The sequence below is a fragment of the Melanerpes formicivorus genome, unplaced genomic scaffold (genome assembly GCF_026170545.1).
Source record: "Melanerpes formicivorus ecotype bairdi unplaced genomic scaffold, bMelFor1.0.p_v2 SCAF_126, whole genome shotgun sequence".
NCBI lineage: Eukaryota > Metazoa > Chordata > Aves > Piciformes > Picidae > Melanerpes > Melanerpes formicivorus.
This window is the reverse complement of record NW_027142478.1, coordinates 895,644-917,821: the sequence shown is the minus strand read 5'-3', so window position 1 is coordinate 917,821 and position 22,178 is coordinate 895,644. Positions and strand designations below refer to the sequence as shown.

At 55.5% G+C, this 22,178-nt stretch overlaps 2 protein-coding genes across 2 annotated transcripts in view; one reads left to right on the top strand and one right to left on the bottom strand.

Moving 5' to 3' along the window:
- LOC137456464 (zinc finger protein 850-like) overlaps positions 1–22,178 on the top strand; it is a 262,080-nt gene that overhangs the window by 71,843 nt on the left and 168,059 nt on the right. The gene's annotated exons all lie outside the window — the stretch shown is intronic.
- Positions 696–1,628, bottom strand: LOC137456497 (olfactory receptor 14A16-like). The gene has a single exon (XM_068167962.1). The coding sequence runs from the start codon at positions 1,626–1,628 to the stop codon at positions 696–698; it is 933 nt and encodes a 310-aa protein (XP_068024063.1).

Here is a 22,178-nt window from a genome sequence, read left to right as displayed (position 1 = left end):
GCTGCTCCTTCAGGCCTTTTGCAGGAGGCCTGTCTGTGCCAGGACACTGCTGTGTGCCCCAGCCCTGCACATTCACACTTTGGCTGTTCCCTGCTATTTGCATCCCTGGGACACTTTCTTGGGCCTGCTCTGGAGAGAAACTTTGGATGAAGCCCTAAGCCTTCAGACTCTGCCCTGAGCAGATCATCTGTCTTTGTGGAACTCCTCTTGGGGGCCAGCTCATAGTAGTTCCCATGGCCTGTCCCTGCCTGTGGTCACAGGACTGGCATGCAGCACAACAATGACCAAGCTGCCACAGCACTCAGGCCTTGCACTGACCCAGAAGAGGCTGGAAATGGAAAGAGAACAGCCCTGGAACTAAGTCCAGGTGCTAGTGCTCCCTGGCAATGCTGCTATGCTGGTACTCTTTGTCCCTCTGCCTCTGCACACAGGACTTGTCCTGAAGCTCCAGAGGAGGCTTGGAGGAAGGTTCTCAAGAAACAAAACTGTTACTGAAAGGCTCTTTATTTTGTTTAACTGAACAAGGACACAGACCCTGGGACACAAACACCAGATCAATAAAACAAAGCAGAGAGTGAATTAGCACAGGGATGTCAACATTATAAACAGGAAAATCCACCACCACAAAGTACAAAAGCCAGGCTGGGCCTGCGCTGAGTGACATCAGAACTGCTCTGCAGGAGAAGACAAAGAGTTTATTGCTTCTGAAACTGTCCAATGATCAGTTTGCTCAGGGCAGCCTTGAGCTCTTGGTTCCTCAGGCTGTAGATGAGAGGGTTCACTGCTGGAGGCACCACTGAGTACAGAACTGACAGTACCACATCCAGTGATGGGGAGGAGATGGAGGAGGGCTTCAGGTAGGTAAAGAAGCCAGTGGTGAGAAAGAGGGAAACCACAGCCAGGTGAGGGAGGCAGGTGGCAAAGGCTTTGTGGCGTCCCTGCTGAGAGGGGATCCTCAGCACTGCCCTGAAGATCTCCACATAGGACACCACCATGAACACAAAACAGACAAAGACTAAACAGACACTGAGCACAAGAAGCCAAAGTTCCCTGAGGTAGGATGTGGAGCAGGAGAGCTTGAGGATCTGGGGCACTTCACAGAAGAACTGGTGCACAGCATTGCCCTGGCAGAGGGGCAGGGAAAATATATTGGCTGTGTGCAGCAGAGAATAGAGAAAGCCGCAGGCCCAGACAGCTGCTGCCAGGTGGAGACAAACTCTGCTGCCCAGGAGGGTTTCATAGTGCAGGGGTCTGCAGATGGCAACATAGCGATCATAGGACATGGTGGTGAGGAGAAAATATTCTGCTGTCATGAAAAAGAGAAAAAAAAGTACTTGTGCAGCACATCCTGCATAGGAGATGTCCCTGGTGTCCCTCAAGGAATTGGACATGGACATGGGAACAGTGGTGGAGATGGTACCCAGATCAAGGAGGGCAAGGTTGAGGAGGAAGAAGTACATGGGGGTGTGGAGGTGGTGGTCCCAGGCTATGGTGGTGATGATGAGGCCACTGCCCAGCAGGGCAGCCAGGTAGATGGCCAGGAAGAGGCAGAAGTGCAGGAGCTGCAGCTGCCTTGTGCCTGGGAATGGCAGGAGGAGGAAGTGGGTGATGGAGCTGCTGTTGGCCATCTGCTGCCTCTGGCCATGGAGACCTGTCCAAGGAGGGAAAGGCAGTGACAAGTTAGGGCACATTTCTTTCAGCCTCATGTAACCCCTCAGCTCATTCCTCATCACTACCAATCCATGGCAGAGTCAGAACCTCTGCCTCTGGAGTTACAGCAGAAAGCGACAAACAGCCCAGTCCCAGCAAAGAAGAGTCCCATTGAGAAGTGGCCTGCAGTGCTGCAGAGACAGTGAAGGGAAGAGAGAAAGGCAGAGGGGCTGGGGGTGAAGCCTTCTCCTTACCCAGCTCTGTTCACTGCTGCTCACATGGTGAAACTCAAGGGCTTTGGTCCTCCTTCTGTGAGCACACTCCAGGAGCCTTCATCTGAGCATCAGCTGCCAAGATGGAGATGCCTCCAGGAGCTACAGCTGCAGTGTCCTGCACCCACAGCCTCACTGTATCAGTGACTGCAGTGACTTCTCCTCCAGCAAGCTCTCAGTCACCCTCCCAGTCCTGGCCACCTTGAAGCTCTCTCTGCCTTCCTCATCTCCCTGAGATCCTCTGGCAGTGTCCTCAGCCCTGCTGTGCTGTTCTGCTCCTGGCCAGAGCTGTCTCCTGCAGTGCTGCCTGCTTGCCAGCAGTTCCTTCCAGCACAGGAGTCCAGCCCAATAGGGCAGCAAATGACCAGCCCAAGGTGTTTTAATGACTCTTCTGGTGGCTTTTGCTGTCCTGTAACCATCAGGGATTGAGAAGAAGCTGATGAAACCTCTCCAGAAGTCCAAGTCAGTCAAACTCTGAAGTTTCTTCTACTGTTAATGGGTCCCAGTGAAGCATACTGGGAAAGGGTCCCCAGGGTCTGGTTAGAGTAGAAGGAGAGAGTGGATGCAAGGGAAGCATCACTGGAGGCACTGAAGCATCTCCAGGCTGTGGTGAGAGCAGAGAACTGAGGCAGTGCTGACAGGTCAGGGCAAGCAGCTAAAGGTAGCTCTGCTACTGAGTAAACCTGGAGGGGTTTCATTGATCCAAAGGGCCAAGCCCTGACCCCCATCCCCTGGCAAGGCAGATCCTGTCCCTCACCTGTGGCTCAGGTCTCTGATTCACCCTGTGAAATCATTTTTATCAGATGCTTTGTGCAATAAAAACCTCTCCAATTAGCTGCAGAAACCTTGGCAATAATTAGAGCTTCAGCAGTATTTAATGAGCCCCATGGAGTATTTGGGGCTGATTACATCATCCTCAGGTACTGCCAGGAGACTCTGCCGAGGTACTGCCAAGAAGCCTCTCAAGAAGTCCAAGTCAGAAGAAAACTCCAAAGTACCTTGAAGCACTGATTGGCCTCACTGAGGCTTGTTACTGACAAAGACTCCCCAGGGACTCGTTAGAGCAGCTTGTTAGAGGCCAGGATTGCAGGGAGACAAAGGCAAAGTACAGGGCAGAAAAGTATGCCTTTGTTCTATGAAGCATAAAGCCAAACCCTGACCACTGCCCTTGCAATAGAAGAACCTCAAAGCCTCAAAGCCAAGTTTCTCCTCACAGGCCTTGGTGGCAGAGGCAAGTGCCAGAGCCAAGGGGACAAAGACCTTGGTCCTGTTTGGCCTCTCAGGCTTGCCAGAGCCCTTGGCCATCCCCACTGCAGCCTCTCCTACACTGTCCCATGCCTTTAACTCTTTCTCTTCAGGCTGCTGACACCAATCTTGCTTCCCCAGCCAGCTCTCCCCTTGCCATTTCCATCCCTTCCCTGAGCTGTCTCAGCTCTCCCTGCTATTTCCCAACACCTCTGGATGGCCTCATGCATAGCAGCTCTGCCCTTTCAGGGACATTTCTTTGGCCTCTTCTCCACTCTGAACCTTTCAAGCTGCACTTTGTGGAGGTTTTGGTCTCGTAACACACCCAAGGAGAGCTCCATCCTCTCTGAAACCACCCTTCAGCCATGTGCACCCTGCTATGGCAGTGCTCTGAACCCCATTCACCAGTCTGAAGCAGCCCAGGTCCCTCAGCCTCTCTGTCTGAGAGCCTGCACAGACTCCTTGTTGGTGGAGCAGGAATTGTTTATTGGCACAGATCAAGCAGTTTATACAGGAAAAATCCAGCAGGCTAAGCAATTCCCTGACATTCTTGCACCACTGCTGCTAATTGAATTTTCTCCTTTGATATGCAGCTGTCCATTGTTATCTTCATCCCATATCAGGTTAAGCTTCTCCAGTGTGGAGGCAAGTGTCCTCCAGTCTTGCACTCCAGGTTGTTTGTCAGCCCTTCTTTATCACCAGGCCATCCTTCCAGTATCAGCAGCCTGTTGTTCTTTCTTGTCCTGAAACCTTCCACAGATACTTTCTCCTTTCCTACAACTCCCCATTTTTATATGGTTTAAACCAGCAGCCATCACTTGTGTCCTGACCATCCTCCTGTTCCTGGAGGCTATGATTACAAACACCATTAACACTATAATTACAATGCCAATCACCACAAGGATTCCACCTCTAACCCACACTTGTAGATTCAGACCTGAGAACCAATTGTTTGGATTCAAGCAGCTCAGCTCTTTGTTCAGTGCTGGCCATGTTGAATCAATCCTCACCTGTTGTGTATTTGCTAGCCGCAGTTCCAGCTGATGCTTCAATGTTTGGATATTATATTTCAAGGAGCTATCAAAGGCCCCTTGTAAATGTGACCTGAGTGAGTTCCAATCATGCTGAGAGTCATTCCAAGACAAGGATGTTACACACATGTCCCTCTTATGGTTACACTCCCAAGTGCCAGGTTCTGCACATCGGCCACAGCAACCCCATGCAGTGCTACAGGCTGAGGTCAGAGTGGCTGGAGAGTGGCCAGGCAGAGAGGGACCTGGGGGTGCTGGTTGATGGTAGGCTCAACATGAGCCTGCAGTGTGCCCAGGCAGCCAAGAGAGCCAATGGCATCCTGGCCTGTATCAGGAACAGTGTGGCCAGCAGGAGCAGGGAGGTCATTCTGCCCCTGTACACTGCACTGGTTAGGCCACACCTTGAGTACTGTGTCCAGTTCTGGGCCCCTCAGTTTAGGAAGGAGGTTGACTTGCTGGAAGGTGTCCAGAGAAGGGCAGCAAGGCTGGGGAGGAGTCTGGAGCACAGCCCTGTGAGGAGAAGCTGAGGGAGTTGGGGTTGCTTAGCCTCAAGAAGAGGATACTCAGGGGAGTCCTTACTGCTCTCTACAACTGCCTGAAGGGAGGTTGTAGATAGGTGGGGGTTGGTCTCTTCTCCCAGGCAACCAGCACCAGAACAAGAGGACACAGTCTCAAGCTGCACCAGGGGAGGTTTAGGCTGGAGGTTAGGAAGAAATTCTACACAGAGAGAGTGATTGCCCATTGGAATGGGCTGCCCGGGGAGGTGGTGGAGTCACCATCACTGGAGGTGTTTAGGAGGAGACTTGATGGGGTGCTTGGTTGCAGGGTTTAGTTGATTAGATGGTGTTGGTTGATGGGTTGGACGCGATGATCTAGAAGGTCTCTTCCAACCTGGTTTATTCCCTTCCCTTCCCTTCCCTTCCCTTCCCTTCCCTTCCCTTCCCTTCCCTTCCCTTCCCTTCCCTTCCCTTCCCTTCCCTTCCCTTCCCTTCCCTTCCCTTCCCTTCCCTTCCCTTCCCTTCCCTTCCCTTCCCTTCCCTTTCCTTCCCTTCCCTTCCCTTCCCTATTCCCCATCACACTGCAGCATCATATGTGTCTGCAAGGCAGCTTGTTGGTCTCCTAACCAAACAACACTGGCCTCAAGCATGCATAACCTTGCCATTATTTCCTCATCTATAGCTTTCTGCAGCTGCAGATCATTTGTCACATTGGTCAATAAAGTTCTCACTGTGTCTGCAGTTTGTATGCCCTTTGTCAGAGCTGTAACTGAAGCAGCTGGGGATGCTAATATTATCACAGATGATATTATAGCATTCCACAAATCTTTTTGTCCTTTTTCTAGAATCCTTTAGTCCCTGGTCTAATAGCCTGACAGCATGATCCAGTCCATTCTCACTCTCCCACCCTCTTGTCATATTCACTGGGATCCATACCTCTGCCCTTCTTCAGAAGGGAATGATCATGCTCTGCTGATCAATGTCCTTATTGTAATGGGTTGGGGCAGACCCCTCCCCCCCATGGGCAGAAATAACGACTCAGACAAACAGATTGCAAAAGTGATGGAAAGTTTAAATGGGAAAACAATAAAAACAACAATGAAAGTTTTACAGAGAACCACAAGCACAGTGACAAAAGAGAGAGATCCCAGAACATACCCAAGAACATCCCATCCCCACCTGGGGGTACACCCAAACCCCCCAGGGCTCTTTCCTCCCCCCCCCCCCCAAACCAGCCTTGGGCCTGGGCAGGCCCAAGGGAGGCAGCTCATGCCATTTTACCTAGGCAGCAGCAGGGGACAAAAGAGGAAGTGAAGACCCCGTGTGGATGTTTTATAGGGGAGCAGGGCATTATGGGAATGCAATCCCTGGTTTCCTGTGACCACCCCCCTGGGCTGGGCCCACCCCTTGGGACCTCCCAGGTGTAGTCTGTGCAGTGGCATCCGGGCCAGCACCCAGCCTAAACCACCACACTTATCAATAACACAAGTCTTAAAAGTAACATTGCTACAACTAAGATGATAAATGCTTGATTCGTAATAGATTATACAATCAACAGCTATTCCTAACACCTATGGGTGGGTAGTACACACAGAGCAAAGGAACTATGAAGTACAGGTTCTACTAAGATGCCTTTACACCTACGAGGTGGTGGAGTCGCCATCACTGGAGGTGTTTAGAGGGAGACTTGATGGAGTGCTTGGTGCCATGGTTTAGTTGATTAGATGGTGTTGGATGATAGGTTGGACTCCATGATCTTGAAGGTCTCTTCCAGCCTGGTCTATTCTATTCTATTCTATTCTATTCTATTCTATTCTATTCTATTCTATTCTATTATTCTATTCTACTCTACTCTACTCTACTCTACTCTACTCTACTCTACATAGTTCTCTTTACCAATGGTAAAGCTAACCTCCACAACTGTTTCCTTATCACACTTTCAGTACCATTCCATGAGAGCTGTGACACAGGGCCTTCCCATGATACACAAGGTGATTTTATCTTTGTGGATTCACGTCAAGAGATACAAGAGTTAGCCTCTTACACCACCCTGTCAATCAAAGATAGAAGCAAGGAAGAAAGAAAGGAAGGAAAGAAGTTTTAAACAATTTTCACAACAGACATGAGTTTTGATTGGTTAATGGCACCAATCTGTTTTACACCATCATTAGACACCAGTAGCATATTGGACACTACATTTTGAATCAGTTATATAAAATTACACAAGGTAAAAGAGTAGCAATGCTGAACCCCATAGCAAACAGGACAAAATTCGTTTCATCCCTGTTCCTCCTGGAAGCAGGAGAACAAATCCATAACCTACACCCTGTCCCGAGAGTCCTTCAGTTGGAACTGAAGTGAGAGCTTCCTTCCAGATTCAAATGGATCTGCAGGGACACCAGGAAGGTAGAGTCCTTGAAAGATGTCTTCTGTGATGATGCTGTGAGGAAACATTTTTTCCAAGGGTTGCAGCCTGCAAAACTTGAGAGGTCTTTTATATTGTAGCAAGACAAATCCATCTGTCAATGCATCAAGGAATCTTCAGCATTTGAGTTTAAATGAGAAACACAACCTCAAAACATACAAAACTGCTATTGCCAGATTTCACACACAGGCACAGAGGTTCTCTGAGCCACCCCCTCAGGTGCTGTCCCTCAAAGAGTTGGCTTAATTGCTTTGAATGGGCCTGTAAGTACCCTTGATTGTTACAACTTCTTTCAAAGCCAAGCTAAACACAAACCCTTTCCCCCAAACCATGTTCCCTGCACACACACATACCCCACCTTATTTTTTGTTTGAGTCCTTAATGATTCACCCTGAGAACAGGGTGCCCTCTGACCTGACAAACGGACCAACCCCCTGCTGGTATCACGAGATGCCAGAAGGGCAGAGGGTAGAGAACCTCAGGAGTCCTCTCACAGGTCCTTTATTACAGCATTGCAGAGTCCCCAGCATGACAGAGTCTTAGAGTGTCCTTAACATCACAAGGCCCAGGAGCCCTTAACAGAAGAAGTAGCTAAGAGGAGTGGAAGTCCCTAACCCAACCTCTCTTGCCCAAGGTACCTCATTTTGATAGACTTTCTTCCCTCTCCCATTGATTCATGGCAGCAGTAGAATCCAGCCCTGTGTACAAACTAAAGCATGCTCCAATCAAAGGTGCCAGCACCTCTGGCTCATGCAGGAAAACATCTTTGCAGCTTATAGTTGGTCAGCAGAGAATCAGAGGCTCTACACATGGCCCTTAAGCTGCCCTTGTTTGCAGAACAGCAGCTGCAGGATAGGAAAGGAGGAGAAGCAGGGAATTCTAAAGCAAGGGATCAGCACCACCTGGCATCCAGCGTTGGCTCAACAGCCCTAAAGTCTTCCTGCAGTGGGGCAGCTCCACACCCCCAAGTTGCTCTCACAGGTTGAGAGTTTCCCAGGCCCACCTGCAGTTGCACTTCCTTAGCTGCTTCCCAGTTCCCTGCCCAAGTGCCCTTCTGGGGTTCTCTGCATGTTGGATAGCTCCAGACTGTGCCTGTGGCAGTTATTTGTGGGGAGAGGTCTCTCCAGCTGAAGACCATGGCATTTGCACAGGCACTTTCAGCTCCCAATGCAGCATCTTGAGCACAGGGCTTGTGGATTTGTGCAGCAGCTCAGCCAGCTCCAGCTTGTGTAGCAACAGCTCACAGTTCTGCCAGGCACACTGCTGAGAGCTGCAGAGCTAAGCTCAGAGCCAAGTGTAAAACAGACATCTTGGGGGAGCATTTCTGGGCACTGTGCTGAGGCACAGCATCCTTTCTTGCAGTGATTTCACTCTTTGCACTTTTAAATATTCTAAAAACTCAATAGTCAAAGAAATCTCTTCCCACTTCTGTGTGGATGGAAAGGCTGAGGGAAGCCCCAGGTCAGCAGGAATGCATGAGGAACACTGCTGAGCTAGGGAGAAGGCTTTTGGAAGCCCCAGGCCTGCTTCAAAGCAGCAGAGTTCTGTAGTGGAAAGCTGGCAGAAGCTCTCCAAGAGCTTCCAAACACCTCCCTGAGATCCCCTCTGCACCCTCCAAAGATCCTGAAAATCAATCCTAGAACCCTCCAGGCCCCCCAAAACACCTAACATCCCCTGACACAATGAAAAAGACACTGAGATGTCCCTGAGAACACTCCCAGCAAGACACTCTCCAGACTCTTCTGAGAATCTCACTTTGACCTCCGTGAACTGAGCACACAGCCCCAACCCTATTCCTAGGGAGCGAATGCCCTCAGCATTTGGGCATTGTGGGCAGGAATGTCTGAAATAAAAGCAAACAGAGAGGATTTGGGTAACTTTGGCCTTGTAGCGATACAACTGGGCAATGGGCAGAGGGATTTTTACCCTTGGGGATGAACCAGAAAAAACCTTGTGAAGCTCAGCCCAGCTCCAATGGCAGCTCTGGCTATGCCAACTCAGCACTGTAATTCTTCTCATCAGCACTAATTGGTGTTCAGTAGGGCAGAAGGTGTTTGTTCCTGCTGGACCCCCAGCCTCTGAGAATTGCAGAGGAAAAAAGAGGTGATTTTGGTGGTGGAAAGGCCTCCTCAGAAGGACCATGATTATCCCAACAGACTCTGGGTGCATCTATTTATGTCTCCCCTTCCTTGCAGGCTGATCTCCTGTGTGTGCGCAGCGGTGCTTGCTGAGATATCCTTTCTGGGTGAAGCTCTTGCCACGCTCAGCACAGGTGAACGGTTTCTCACCAGTGTGCACACGACAGTGTTTGGTAAGGATGCTGATATGAGTGAAGCTCTTGCCGCAGGTGACACAATTGTATGGTTTCTCACTGCTGTGGGTGCGTTGGTGCTGGATGAGTATAGAGCCGGCGGTGAAGCTCTTGCCGCACTCAGCACAGGTGAAAAGCCTCTCCCCGCTGTGGATGCGGCAGTGGATGGCGAGGGTGTCGCTACGTTTGAAGCTCTTGCCACAGTCCCTGCAGGTGAAGGGCTTCTCAGTGCTGTGCACACTGCGGTGCTTGGTTAGGCTTGCACTCTGAGTGAAGCTCTTGCCGCAGTGGGCACAGCTGTAAGGTTTCTCACCACTGTGGATGAGTTGATGCTGGATGAATTCAGTACTCGTGGTGAAGTTCTTGCCGCACTCAGCACAGGGGAACAGATTCTCTCCAGTGTGGATGCGGCGATGGACGGTGAGAGTGGAGCTGTGTTTGAAGCTCTTGCCGCAGTCCCTGCAGCTGAAGGCCTTCTCACTGCTGTGGGTGAGGTGGTGTCGCCTAAGATGAGCGAGCTGTCTGAACCTCTTGCCACAGCTATCACAAGAGAAGGGCTTCTCTCCAGTGTGGGTGAGGCAGTGCCGGGTGAGATTGCTGCGCTGGGTGAAGCTCTGTCCGCAGGCAGCACAGGTGAAAGCTTTCTCTCCAGTGTGGGTGCGGCGGTGCTTGATGAGCTCAGAGTTCCAGCGGAACCTCTTGCCACAGTCACCACAAACGAAGGGCCGGGAGCCAGGGGGGGGGCAGTGGTGCTTCAGTGGCTCTGAGCCAGGTGGGAAACTCTGCCCACACTCAGGGCACTGATTCAGCTGCTTGCGTGGCACTGAGGGACCTCCTCTGGCTTCATCCTCCTCCATATATTCCTTCTCATCCTGGTCACTTTCATCCTCATCCTTATCTTCCTCTTCATACTCATCCTCCTCAGAGTCATCATTCTTCTCAGCACCAGCATCCTCCATCTTGTCCTCTACCTCCTCATCCTCCTCTCCCTTGGGGCTGCACTTGGGCTGCTCCAACTTGATCTCTGGGTGCTGCTTCTCCTCCCAGCTCTTGTCTGGGTCCTTCTGTGAGGCCATACTGTGGCAGGAAGGGGTCACAGCTGTGCAATAGGGAAGATGGAAGCACCTGAGCCCAGGACCTCAAACCCTCAGATCCTGCCTGGTTCATGACAGTCCCTGACTCCCAACACCTCCCAACACCCAGCTGGAGGAAAGAATGCAGAGGGGACCTCAAACATTTTTGCAATGGTGTGGGCACAGACCTCTAATACCTGTGCTGAGACCCCAGGTTCCTGTGATCAGTGGACCTGAAGTACCCTGGGGCTTACAAGTGGTCTTGTCCCACTCTCCTCGAGCCTGGCAGCATTGGCAGGGTGGTTCCTGGCCCAGGCCCTATCAATTGATCTTTCTTGGCTCATGCAATGGAGGCAGCAGCACTGACCAAGGAAGACCAAACCACCTCCAAACTTCTTCCACTGCCCTCCACATCCCAACCCCAAAAACTGCACAAAACTGACCTCCAGCAGCCTAGAGAGTTCCCAGACTCTCATCACCACTGATGTGCCTTGGAGACCCTGGAGAGCTGAAATGTGGTGGACAGGAGGAGCTGTAGCAGACTGAGAGATACTTTGGGGCCTGGGGTCCTGGTGTTGCCCCACTCTGGGTTTCTTACCTGCTGGCCTGCTCCAAGGGGCAGATCTGCAAACTCTGCTGTTCCACAGCACACAGGGGCAGGGCTGATGGTGGGAGAAGGACTCAGCCCCTGCAAGAGAGAAGCAAAGGGCTCAGAGGAGAACACTGACCTGCAAGGGATGGCTCAGCACTGCCCAGGACCAGGCAGCACAGCTCAGCCTTGCTGGGGGCAGCTCCCAAGACCAGCAGCACAGCCACAGCACACAGCCAGGGCTGATCAAGATGGGAGGCCTCAGGAAGTGCAGATTCAGCTCCTTGCCCAGCACACAGCTGCAGGCCAGCACCACAATACAGCTGCCTCCACACAGCCTCTCCCAGGCCTTGCCTAAAGCTTCTGCCCACTGCCAGCCCCAGCCTCTGCTGCTTGCAGCTGCATTTGACAACAGATTTTGCTCTGGTCCCACCTCTCCTCCCTGACACTGAACCCACCACACCCACTCTGAGCTCAGCTCTGCCCTGCACACAACTCTGCTGCCCACTCCCCAAGTAAAGATCACAGCAGCCCTCAGGACACACACAAAGGGAGCTTCATAATCTCTGCAGATGCAGCAAAGGAGGGAGGGAATCGCTTAGCTTCTTGCTAAACCTCTTCAGCCCTCACTGGGATGCTGGAGGAGTCTCTGGCTCCTGCCCAAACCTCACACCTCCAGCACCCTTCACACACCTGCAGCCCAAAGAGACTCACTGGAAAGGGTTCGGCTTCCTTCTCTCCCTGACCATTTCTCTCAGCTTGCTCTTTGCAGTTCCCTGGAGCTGCCACTCCACAGCCCCAAGAGAAATATGAGGTTGGATGGGAGGGCACAGTGCCCATGGGCTGCTGTTCATCTCCCAGCTGACACAGGCAGAGCTGCAGCACAATTCATTCCTTTCACCTCCTCAAATGCTGCCAGATTCTGCCATTCCCTGCACACACATTTGCCACCTGGGCCCTGGATCCTCTCTCATTCTTGGGGGGAGAAGGCTTAATTCCAGCCTGACCATTCTCTGGCTCTTCCCCCATTTTCAGCCCATCCATGGCCCTGCTGCCTTGGCTCTCCCATGGCCCTGTGTCCCCCACTTCCACTGCCACTGCAGCTGGAAGGGTGGAGTGGGAAATGCTGTGGCTGAGGAAGCATCTAAGGAACTGGGCTGGAAGCAGCAGCACAAGAATGGAAGGAGCCTGAGACTAAAGGCTGGGATCAGCTGGAAGGCTGAAGGAACAGCACCAAGCCAAGGGGGGGTTACAGATGAGGGCTGGGGAGGGACCCTGCAGACACCTCATGCAGCAACTGATGAGAGCAAGGGGGACAGAGAGGGAGTGAGACCTCAGGTGACTCCTGCCATGGGGGATGGCTGGGCTGTGTGGCTAGGAGCCCTGAGTGCCTGCTTGGGCTGTGCTGGATGTCAGGAGGAGTCAGGGGACTGTCCTCAGCCAGCCAGGGTTTGGAGCTTGGAGCTTCTGGGGTCAGCTGCTGCCAGCACCATTGAAGGTAGGAGCCAGGCAGAGCCACAGAGCTGCTGAACTAAGCCCTCCCACCCCCTGCAGCCTTCACCCTCCATCTCTCCATCCATTGCTCCATCTCCACTCACTTGCTGCCCTCTCAGAGTCCCCAAGGCCCCAGGGCTGATCTTCACAGACAGCAGGGCCCAACAGAAACCCCTGGATGAGAGCATGGAGGAGAACCCCTGTGGTGGGTGGAAGGCACTGGGAGGTCTTACACCAGAGAGTAGAGAACTCAGAAGGGACAGCAGAGTCCAGAGGGACACCACAAAGTGTCATCTAGCTTACTTCATTCCCACAAGGCCTGCACTCAATCTCTACAAAGGAACAGCACAGGATCTCCAACCTCCTTTGCCCTTCCTCTCTGCTCCCAGGAACAGCTTCTGGGATCTCTCTCTGCAGAGGAGCTTTGAGGCCTTGGCAATGCTGCCAACTGCAGCCTGCAGCGGCCTGGCTCACCTGGGAGCTGCCTACCAGACTCTGTAACTGCAGCTCTTGGGTATGGGGGAGGAGGGGCAGAGAGGCATGGGGGAGGAGGAAGGCATTTGGGGCCTGGGGTTCTGGCCTGCTTTGGTGCAGCTCCGGAAGAAGCTTTGGCCTAGGGAGGTTGCTTGGCTCCCGTGGCCCAGGCACACTATGGATTGTTGTGGATTGGATGCTTTGCACTGTAGGATGCAGCTCTGAACAGCACAGCCATGGAAACTGCCCAATTCTATCCAACCCTCTGGCCACAGCTTGGCATCAAATCCTATCACAAGGCTCAAAGAGAGCCTCTCTGCCTCCTGAAACCTAAGGCAATACCCTGCAGAACAAGTTGGAGGAGCTCAAGGGGACAAGCTGCAGAGGGGGCCCAGGGCAACCTCCTGAGCTTCAACAAGAGCAAGGGCAGGGTCCTGCCCCTGGCCTGGCACAATCCTCACAATCAGCACAGGCTGGGGGAGGAGGGGATAGGAAGCAGCCCTGCAGAAAACCACTGGGGGATGCTGCTGGACAAGAAGCTGGACAGGAACAGACAGGGGGAGCCTGCAGCCCACAAGGCCAAGGGCAGCCTGGGCTGCACCAAAAGCAGCATGGCCACAGATGGACAGAGGCCATCCTAGCACTTGGCTCAGCTCTGCTGAGCCTTCACCTGCAGCACTGCAGCCAGCTCTGGAACCATCAACACAGGAAGGACATGGACCTGATGGAGAAGGCCCAGAGGAGGGACACAAAAATGATCAAGGGCTTGGAGCAGCTCTTCTACCAGGGCAGGCTGAGGGATCTGAGGGTGATCAGCCTGGAGAGGAGAAGAGAAGACTCTGGGGAGACCTAAGAGTGACCTTCTGGTACCTGAAGGGGACTACAAGAAGGCTGCAGAGGGACTCTTTGCAAAGCCTGCAGGGACAGAACCAGAGGCAATGGCTTCACACTAGAGCAGAGCAGATTGAGATTGGAGGTGAGGAACAAGTTCTGCACCAGAAGCCTGCTGGAACACTGCAACAGGTTGCCCAGGGAGGGGCTTGAGGGCCCAGCCCTGCAGATGTTCAAGGTGAGGCTGGACAGGGCTCTGGGCAACCTGAGCTAGTGCAGGATGTCCCTGATGACTGCAGAGGGGCTTGGACTGCATCACCTTTGCAGCTCCCTGCCAACCCAAACCACTCCAGGATTCTAGGAGTCTAAGTGCAGCCTCCAGGGAGAGCAGGAAAAAGATGAGGCAGAGGAGGACAAGGAAGAGGACAAGGAGGAGGAGAACCAAAATGCCTTCCTAACTCCTCTACAGGGCCAAATTCCTGGAAAGCTCTTCCAGCTCTGCAGAGTTCATTCTGAAGAGAGCTGAGGGAGTTGCTAGGCTCAGGGATGTCTTGCACACTCTGCACAAATGCTCCAGAAGCTTTCCAAGTGCCCTCAAAACCAGCAGCACAGCTCTGCTGCCACACAATGCCAGGCTGCAAGGGACCCCAAGGCTCAGTTGCTCCAACCTTGCCAGCTGACACTGGACTGGAAAGGAGCTGGCCCAGCCCCCTGCCAAGCTGAGCCTTCCAACTCTGCCCTGCAGGGCAATCCACCACTGCCCTGGGGAGAGGATTCCAATGGCTGACTGGGAGGGAAAAGCTTTTGCCTCTGCAGGGCACTGTGCCACTTCAGCTCAACTCTTGCAGCAGCTCTTTGAGATCTGCCTTTGGAGCACCACAAACGCTGAAGCACTGCAGTGCAAAGCAGCTCAGCTTCAACTTCCAACTGCCTGAACTCTCACATTTTAAATTCAAGGCAGAGGCCAAGCCCAGCCCCCAAGCTCAGACACCACCTCCAAGCTCAAGAACCAGCAATTAAGGTCAGAGATAGCTCCCGAGGAACAGAATCCAGATCAGAAATGCAGAACCATCTGCCAAGCTCAGGAACCAGCTCCTAAGTTTACATCCAGGTCCCAAGCTCCAGAACCAGCAACTGAGGTCAGAACCACTTTCCAAGCTCAGAGGCGGCCCGTAAATTCAAAACCAGTCCCCAAGCTCAAGAACCAGTCCCTGACCTCAGAGACAGGCCCTGAGGACAAGAACCAGACCACAAGCCCAGAGCCAGTAACTAAGGTCAGAACCTCTTCCCAAGCACAAGAATCAGGCCCCAAGCTCAGAGCCAACAGCTAAAGACTGTACAGGGCTTTTCCCTCTGCAGGGCACTGTGCCACTTCAGCTCAACTCTTGCAGCAGCTCTTTGAGATCTGCCTTTGGAGCACCACAAACACTGAAGCACTGCAGTGCAAAGCAGCTCAGCTTCAACTTCCAACTGGCTGAACTCTCTCATTTTAAATTCAAGGCAGGGGCCAGGCTCACACCCAGTTCAGTACCTCACACCCAGCTCCTATGCTCAGAGCAGCTTCCCACGCTCAGAGACAGCAACTAAGGTGAGAACAACAGCTGAAGCTCAGGCCCAGCCCCCAAGCTCAGAGATAGAAACTCAGGTGAGAAGCACTTCCCATGATCAGAGCCAGTCCCCAAGCTCCAGAACCCATATCAGAAGTGCAGAACCAGCTCCAAAGCTCAGAAGCAGCTCCCAAGCGCAAGCAGCAGTTCAAAAGTGCAGACCCAGCCCTCAGGCTCAGACCCAGATCAAAATCCAGACCCAGAACCCTACCTCTCACATTGTAAATTCAAGGCAGGTGAAAAGCTCACACTCAGCTCCTATGCTCACCACCTGCTCCCATGCTCAGAACAGCTTCCCCAGCTCACAGCCAGCCCCCAAGCTCAAGAACGAGATCAAAAGTGAGACCCAGCTCCCAAGCTCACACTCAGCCAAGCTGAGCCAGCCCCCAAGATCAAAAACCAGCAACAAAGGTCAGAATCACCTCCCAAGCTCAAGGAACACCTCTTGAGCCCAGAGCCTGCCCCTAAGATCCGGAACCAAGATCACAAGTGCAGACCCAGCTCCAAAGCTCAGAGCCAGCTCCCAAGCCCAAGAACCAGCTGCAAGCTCAGATCCAGTCCCCAAGCTCAAGAACCAGCAGCTAAGGTCAAGAGCAGATCCCAAGCTCAAATTCAAGGACTCAGAGAATCCATGGAAAAAAACAACACCTCCTAGCAGGGGGAGTCAGCAGCACAAGGAACCCCACCGAGCCCCCACCCCGACCCCACCCGCGGCCCCGCAACCGCACAGACCCCTCCCAGAACAGCAGCCGACGCTCACCGACCCTGCACACCTCTGCCCTACCCCACAGCCCCCCCACCACGACCACCCCCAACACCGCAGACCCCCACAGCCGCACAGAGCTCCCCACAATCACAGCGAGCCGCCCCCCAAACCGCACAGGCCCCAAGCGCCAAGCTTGCAGAGCTCCCCCGGACCTCACAGACCCACCCCCACCCCGTACCCACGGATCTCCCCCATATCCCACGGACCCCCACACACATATCCCCAGAAGCCGCCAACCAAACCCCACCGATTCCCCCTAGATCACCTCAGAGGCTCCCCCCCGCCCCAGCCCCACCGACCCCTGCCCCACAAACCCTTCCCCAACCCAAGCCACCCTCCCGACCCCTCGCAGCCCCCCAGAGAGCATTCCCTGATCCCCACACCACCACCCCCAACTTAGCCCCAGAGACGCCCTCACCCCACCTGGACCCCGGGACAAGAGCGAAGCAGAGCAGGAGCAGGAGGAAGAGCTCAGCGCACAGGGAGCCGCCGGCCCCGGCAGGCTGCTGGCGAGCAGAGAGCGCTGCGAGGGAGACCCCGGCCCGGCCCGGCCCGGCCCGGCCCCTCCGGCTGCTGCGGCCACGTGGGACGGGGAGCGGAAGCAGGGAGCAGTCTGGAACGGAAGCCCCGCCCACGGCCGGGCAGCCGCAGCCAATGAGAGGCGGCGGGAGCGCGGCAGCTCCTCCCCCTGGGCGCTGCCGAGGCCCAGCCAGGAGCTGCCCCTGCCTGCCGCGGCCGCCATTGCTGCACCCACGGCCGGGCAGCCGCAGCCAATCAGAGCCGCCGAAACAGCCCAACCACGCCTCCAAGTCTCTGCAGGGAACCGCCCCTGCCGGCCGCGGGCACCATTGTGGCTGTCTCCTGCAAGAGGCTGCGGAGCGCTGGAGCGGTGCCTGGGCTGTGCGTGCGGACAGCGCTGTCGCGATAGAGCTGCGGGGTCGTGAGGTGTGGCGGGGCGGGAGGGGCTGCGGGGGCCGGGGAGCGCTGGGGGCGGCTATGGCTCAGGGACCTATTTGTGTCTCTGCCCTGTACAAGCGCTCTGGGCTCCTCCAAACCCCTCCTCAAACTTCCTCCTGCGGCCCCAAGTCCTCTCTCTCCAGCCTGCAGTCAGAACTTTCTTCCTGAGCTGCCTTCAGCTCACAGCCTAAGGGAAAAAGCTCAAAGCCAACCTGAGACCAAACCAATCTGAGTGCAACCCGAGAGAGGCTGCTGCGAGGGCTGGAGGCAGCCCCAAGATGTTCCGCAGCAGGCAGTGGGAACCTGGGGACTCTAAGACAAAGGCAGGAAGGATAACCTCAAGGCTGAGCTCCGCACGCCCCGCGCAGCGCCGGGGCCCAGCAGCTCAACGCTCCCCGGCTCTCAGCATGCCCCGGGGCCCGCCCAGACCCTTCCCCGCTCCGCTGCCGCCGCCCGCAGCGCTCCGGCACCGCTGCCGCTCCCGTGGGCACTGCTGTTGGCTCTCTCGGCTCTAGGGGGAGTTGTACAGCTCAGAGAGAGGTGAAGCTGATCCACAGCCATCGATATCCCCACGGAGCCCTTTGCATCGCCCCAGCACACTCCCACCCCCAGCGCCAGTGCAGCGGCCGGCAGGGGCAGCTCCTGGCTGTGCCTCGGCACCGCCCAGGGGGAGGAGCTGCCGTTCGGTCGGCGCTTCTGATTGGCTGTAGCCTTCCGCTCGTGGGCGGGGCTTCTGTTCAGACTGCTCCCTGCTTCCGCTCCCCGTCCCACGTGGCCGCAGCAGCCGGAGGGGCCGGGCCGGGGTCTCCCTCGCAGCGCTCTCTGCTCGCCAGCAGCCTGCCGGGGCCGGCGGCTCCCTGTGCGCTGAGCTCTTCCTCCTCCTCCTCCTCCTCCTCCTCCTCCTTCTCCTTCTGCTGCTCTGCTTCGCTCTTGTCCTGGGGTCTAGGTGGGGTGAGGGAGTCTCTGGGGCTGAGTTGGGAGTCATGGGATGGCGATCAGGGAATGCTCTCTGGGGGGCTGGGAGGGGTTGGGAGGGTCGCTTGGGTTGGGGAAGGGTTTGTGGTGTAGGGGTCGGTGGGGCTGGGGCGGGGGGGAGCCTCTGCGGGGATCTAGGGGGAATCGGTGGGGTTTGGTTGGGGGCTTCTGCGGATATGTGGTTGGGGGTCCGTGGGATCTGGGGGAGATCAGTGGGGTACGGGGTGGGGGTGGGTCTGTGAGGTCCGGGGGAGCTCTGCAAGCTTGGCGCTTGGGGTCCCTGCGGTTGGGGGAGGGGCACGTTGTGATTGTGGGGACCTCTGTGCGGCTGTGGGGGTCTGCGGTGTTTAGGGTGGTCTGGTGGGGGGGGCTGTGGGGTAGGGCTGAGGTGTGCAGGGTCGGTGAGCGTCGTCTGTGCTGTTCTGGGAGGGGTCTGTGCGGTTGCGGGGCCGCGGGTGGGGTTGCGGTGGGGGTCTGTGGGGTTCCTTGTGGTGCTGCCTCCCCCTGGTGGGGGCAGCTGCAGGCCCCCTTTGGCTGCTGCTGTGCTGCAGGCGGAGCCATTGGTGGGCTGCAGGGGCTGTCCCTGGCCCTGTGTCCCTGTGTCCCTGTGCTGGGGGCTGGGCTGGCAGCAGAGCTGAGGTGGCAGCGGCGCTGTGGGGGCTGCTGTGTGCAGGAGAGGTGGTGGTGAGCGTGGGGTGTGGCTTGCAGCAGAGGCTGCTGTGGGGGTGTGTGGGGGAGCCCTGGGGGTTTGGAGGCTTTGTGCTGGCAGGTGCCGGGCGGCTGCTGTGCTGAAGGGCAGCGGCTGGGCTGAGGGCCAGGCGCGGGGGGGAGCTGTGGGCAGGCTGTGTGCTGGGTGCCGTGGGGGTGTCAGGCGTGGGTGCTGTGCTGAGCCTGAGCTTGGGAGCGCCTGGGGCTGGTGTCAGCTGTGGGGCGGTTTGGCTGTGCTGGGGGTGGTGGCATCCAAGGCCTCTGTGCTCTGCAAGCTCTTGAGGCACAAAGATTCCCTGGGGGGTTGCAGAGGGATTCTCAGTTTCTCTGCAGGCCTCCTGAGCACAGAAAGGCTCAGGGCAGGAGGAGCTTTTGCTGTGTGGCTGCAGGCTGAGAGCTGTGCAGAGCTTTTGTCAGCTGTGCTGGCAGGAAGCATGGTCAGAAGCAGACTGCTGTGCTGCAGCTGCTCTGCCCCTGGGGAAATGCTTGCTGGCAGGCAGCCAAATGAGGCTGAGCTGTTGAGTGTCTGCTTGTGGCTGAGGACCTGCATTGACTTGGACTGAAAGGTTTGGCTTGGGCTGGGGGCAGCCTGTTGTTGATGGTTTTGGTGGTGAGAAGTCCTGCAGCTTCCTTGGAGGAGCTTCAGCAGAAGCCAAAGCAATTCCCTTGCTGCTCTTTGCTGTGCAATGAGCTGGGAAGGGAAGGAAATGATTGCTGCAAGTGAGCAAAGCAATTGCAGTGCTCTGCAAGTCTCAGCAGTGCTGTGTCCAGCAGGGCCAGGGCAGGGATTGTCCTCCTGTCCTGGGCCCTGGGGAGGCCACCCCTGGAATGCTGGGGTGAGTTTTGGGCCCCTGACTCCAAGAAGGACTTTGAGGGTCTGGAGCAGGTGCAGAGAAGGGCAATAAAGGTGGGAAAGGGTCTGGAGAGCAGGGCTGGTGAGGAGCAGGTGAGGGAGCTGTGGGTGTTTAGTGTGGAGAAGAGGAGGCTGAGGGGAGACCTCTTGGCCTCTGGAGCTGCCTGCAAGGAGGCTGCAGTGAGGTGGGGATTGGGCTCTTGTGCCTTGTCTCAGGTGGTAGAAGGAGAGCAATTGGCCTGAAATTGTGGCAGGGGAGGCTTAGGTTGGAGAGGAGGAGGAATGAGTTTGGTGGCAGAGTGGTCAGGGCCTGGCAGAGGCTGCCCAGGGAGGCAGTGGAGTGGCCATGGCTGGAGGTGTTGCAGCAAGGTGTGGCCATGGGGCCATGGTTTGGTGTCCCTGGTGGTGTTGGGGCTGGCAGTTGGCCTCAGTGCTGAGAGAGGTCTTTTGCAGGCCAGGCAATTGTGTGGCTGTGTGAGGAAGCTGCCCCAGAGCAAATGCATCTTAGGTGCTGGAGGTGCTGGGAAGAATGGGAAATGGGAGAGAGTCCTGTGGGGAGGGGAAAGGTTTGGGTTTTGCCTCTGGGCTCCTAGTCTGCCCTTGGAAGTGCCTGGGATTCTTGCAAGCAGTGCTGCCAGCTGGAGCCTTCTGGGGTCAGTTGGTGGTGTGCTGAGAGGGCCAAAGGGAGGTGAGGCTTGGGAAGAGAAGTGGTGAGCAGGAAGCTTGTTGGGTTGTGGGTGGCCAAGGGGTGTGGGTGTGGCTGAGAGGTGTGGAGTGCAGGAGAGCCTTCAAGGCCTTGTGGTGTTGCTGGAGCTGTGGGCTGAGGAAGTGCTGCTGGCAGGCAAGGGCTTGAAGGAGGTTGAAAGTCAAGTGGTGTGGATGGCTTGGTGTGGGGAAGTGTTTGGCTTCTTGTGGGCAAGTGAAGCTTTCCTTGTGCAGGAGGAGAGTGAGAGCCTGGGCTTTGCAATCCCTGGGGCCCTGGAGCCCTTCTGGAGTGGTTTTCTTCTGCAGAGCTTTGCAGCCCCGCTGCAGGTCTGCTGTTGCTGGAAGCTGTTGCTGGTTGTTTTGTGCAGCCTTGGGTGTTGGATCAGTGTCTTGGCTCAGTTTGGTCCTTTCTCTTGTGGCCAAGTTGAGGTCCCTTTGGTTTTGGCAGCTGAGCACAGCTTGAGGCTTTTGCTGCAATGGTTTTTGTGCTGGCAGCATTGTGTGCTGCCAGCTGGAGTGCTGTGTGCAGCTGTGGTGCCCCCAAGAGGGGCAGGAGGTTGAGCTTGGGAGCTGGGTCTTGAACTTGGGTGTGGGTCTGGGTTTGGGGGCTGGGTGTGATGTTGGCTGATGATTCTTGAGCTTGGGAGCTGATCCTGAGCTTGGGAGCTGAGTCTGCACTTTTTATTTGAGTGTGAGCTCGGGGTCTGGTTGTTAAGCTCGAGAAGTGGTTCTGGTCTTAGTTGCTGGTTCTTGGGCTTGGGGGCTGGCTCTGGGCTAGGGAAATGGTTCTGGGCTTGGCTGCTGCGTTTTAAGCTTGGGGGCAGGCTCTGAGCTTGGGAATGACTTCTGACCTTAGTTGCTGGTTCTCAAGCTCAGGGCCTGGGGCTGGGCTCGGGATGTTGTTCTTTAGCTCTGGGCTTGGGGGCTGGCTCTGGGCTTGGGATGTGGTTCTGACCTTAGTTGCTGGCACTGAGCTGGGGGCTGGTGTTTGCACACAGGGACTGGCTGTGACCTTGGGAAGTGGTTCTGGCCTTAGTGGCAGGCTCTCAGGCTCGGGGGCTGGGTGTGAGCTTGGTGGCTTATTCTTGAGCTAGGGGGCAGCTTCTGAGCATGGGAGCTGGTTCTTGAGCTTGGGAAGTGGTTCTGACCTTAGTTGCTGGCTGTGAGCCTGGGTGCTGAGTCTGCACTTTTGATTGGAGCGTGAGTTTGGGGTTTCTGACCTTAGTTGCTGGTTCTTGAGCTAGGGGTACTGGCGCTGGGCTTGGGAAGTGCTTCTGGGCTTGTGGTCTGGGTCTGATCTTGGGTACTGGTTCCTGAGCTTGGGAAGTGGTTCTGACCTTAGTGGCTGGCTCTAGAGCTCAGGGGCTAGTTCTGAGCTTGGGAAGTAGTTCTGACCTTAGGTGCTGGTTCTCAAGCTTGGGGGCTGGCACTGAGCTCAGGGGCTGGCTGTCAAGCTCGGGAAGTGGATCTGACCTTAGCTGCTGGCTCTGAGCCCAGGAGCTGAGTCTGCATGTTCGATTTGAGTGTGAGCTTGGGGGCTGGTGGGCTGGTTCTTGATCTTGAGAAGTTGTTCTGACCTTAGTTGCTGGCTCTTGAGCTTGGGGGCTGGTTCTCGAGCTGGGAAGTGGTTCTGACCTTAGTTGCTGGTGCTGGGCTTGGGAAGTGGCTCTTGAGCTAAGGAAATTGGTTCTGACCTTACTTGCTGGTTTTGGGTT

Bases quoted from the DNA above. Each gene is read 5' to 3' on its own strand.
- LOC137456497 (XM_068167962.1), bottom strand. From the start codon at position 1,628: ATGGCCAACAGCAGCTCCATCACCCACTTCCTCCTCCTGCCATTCCCA.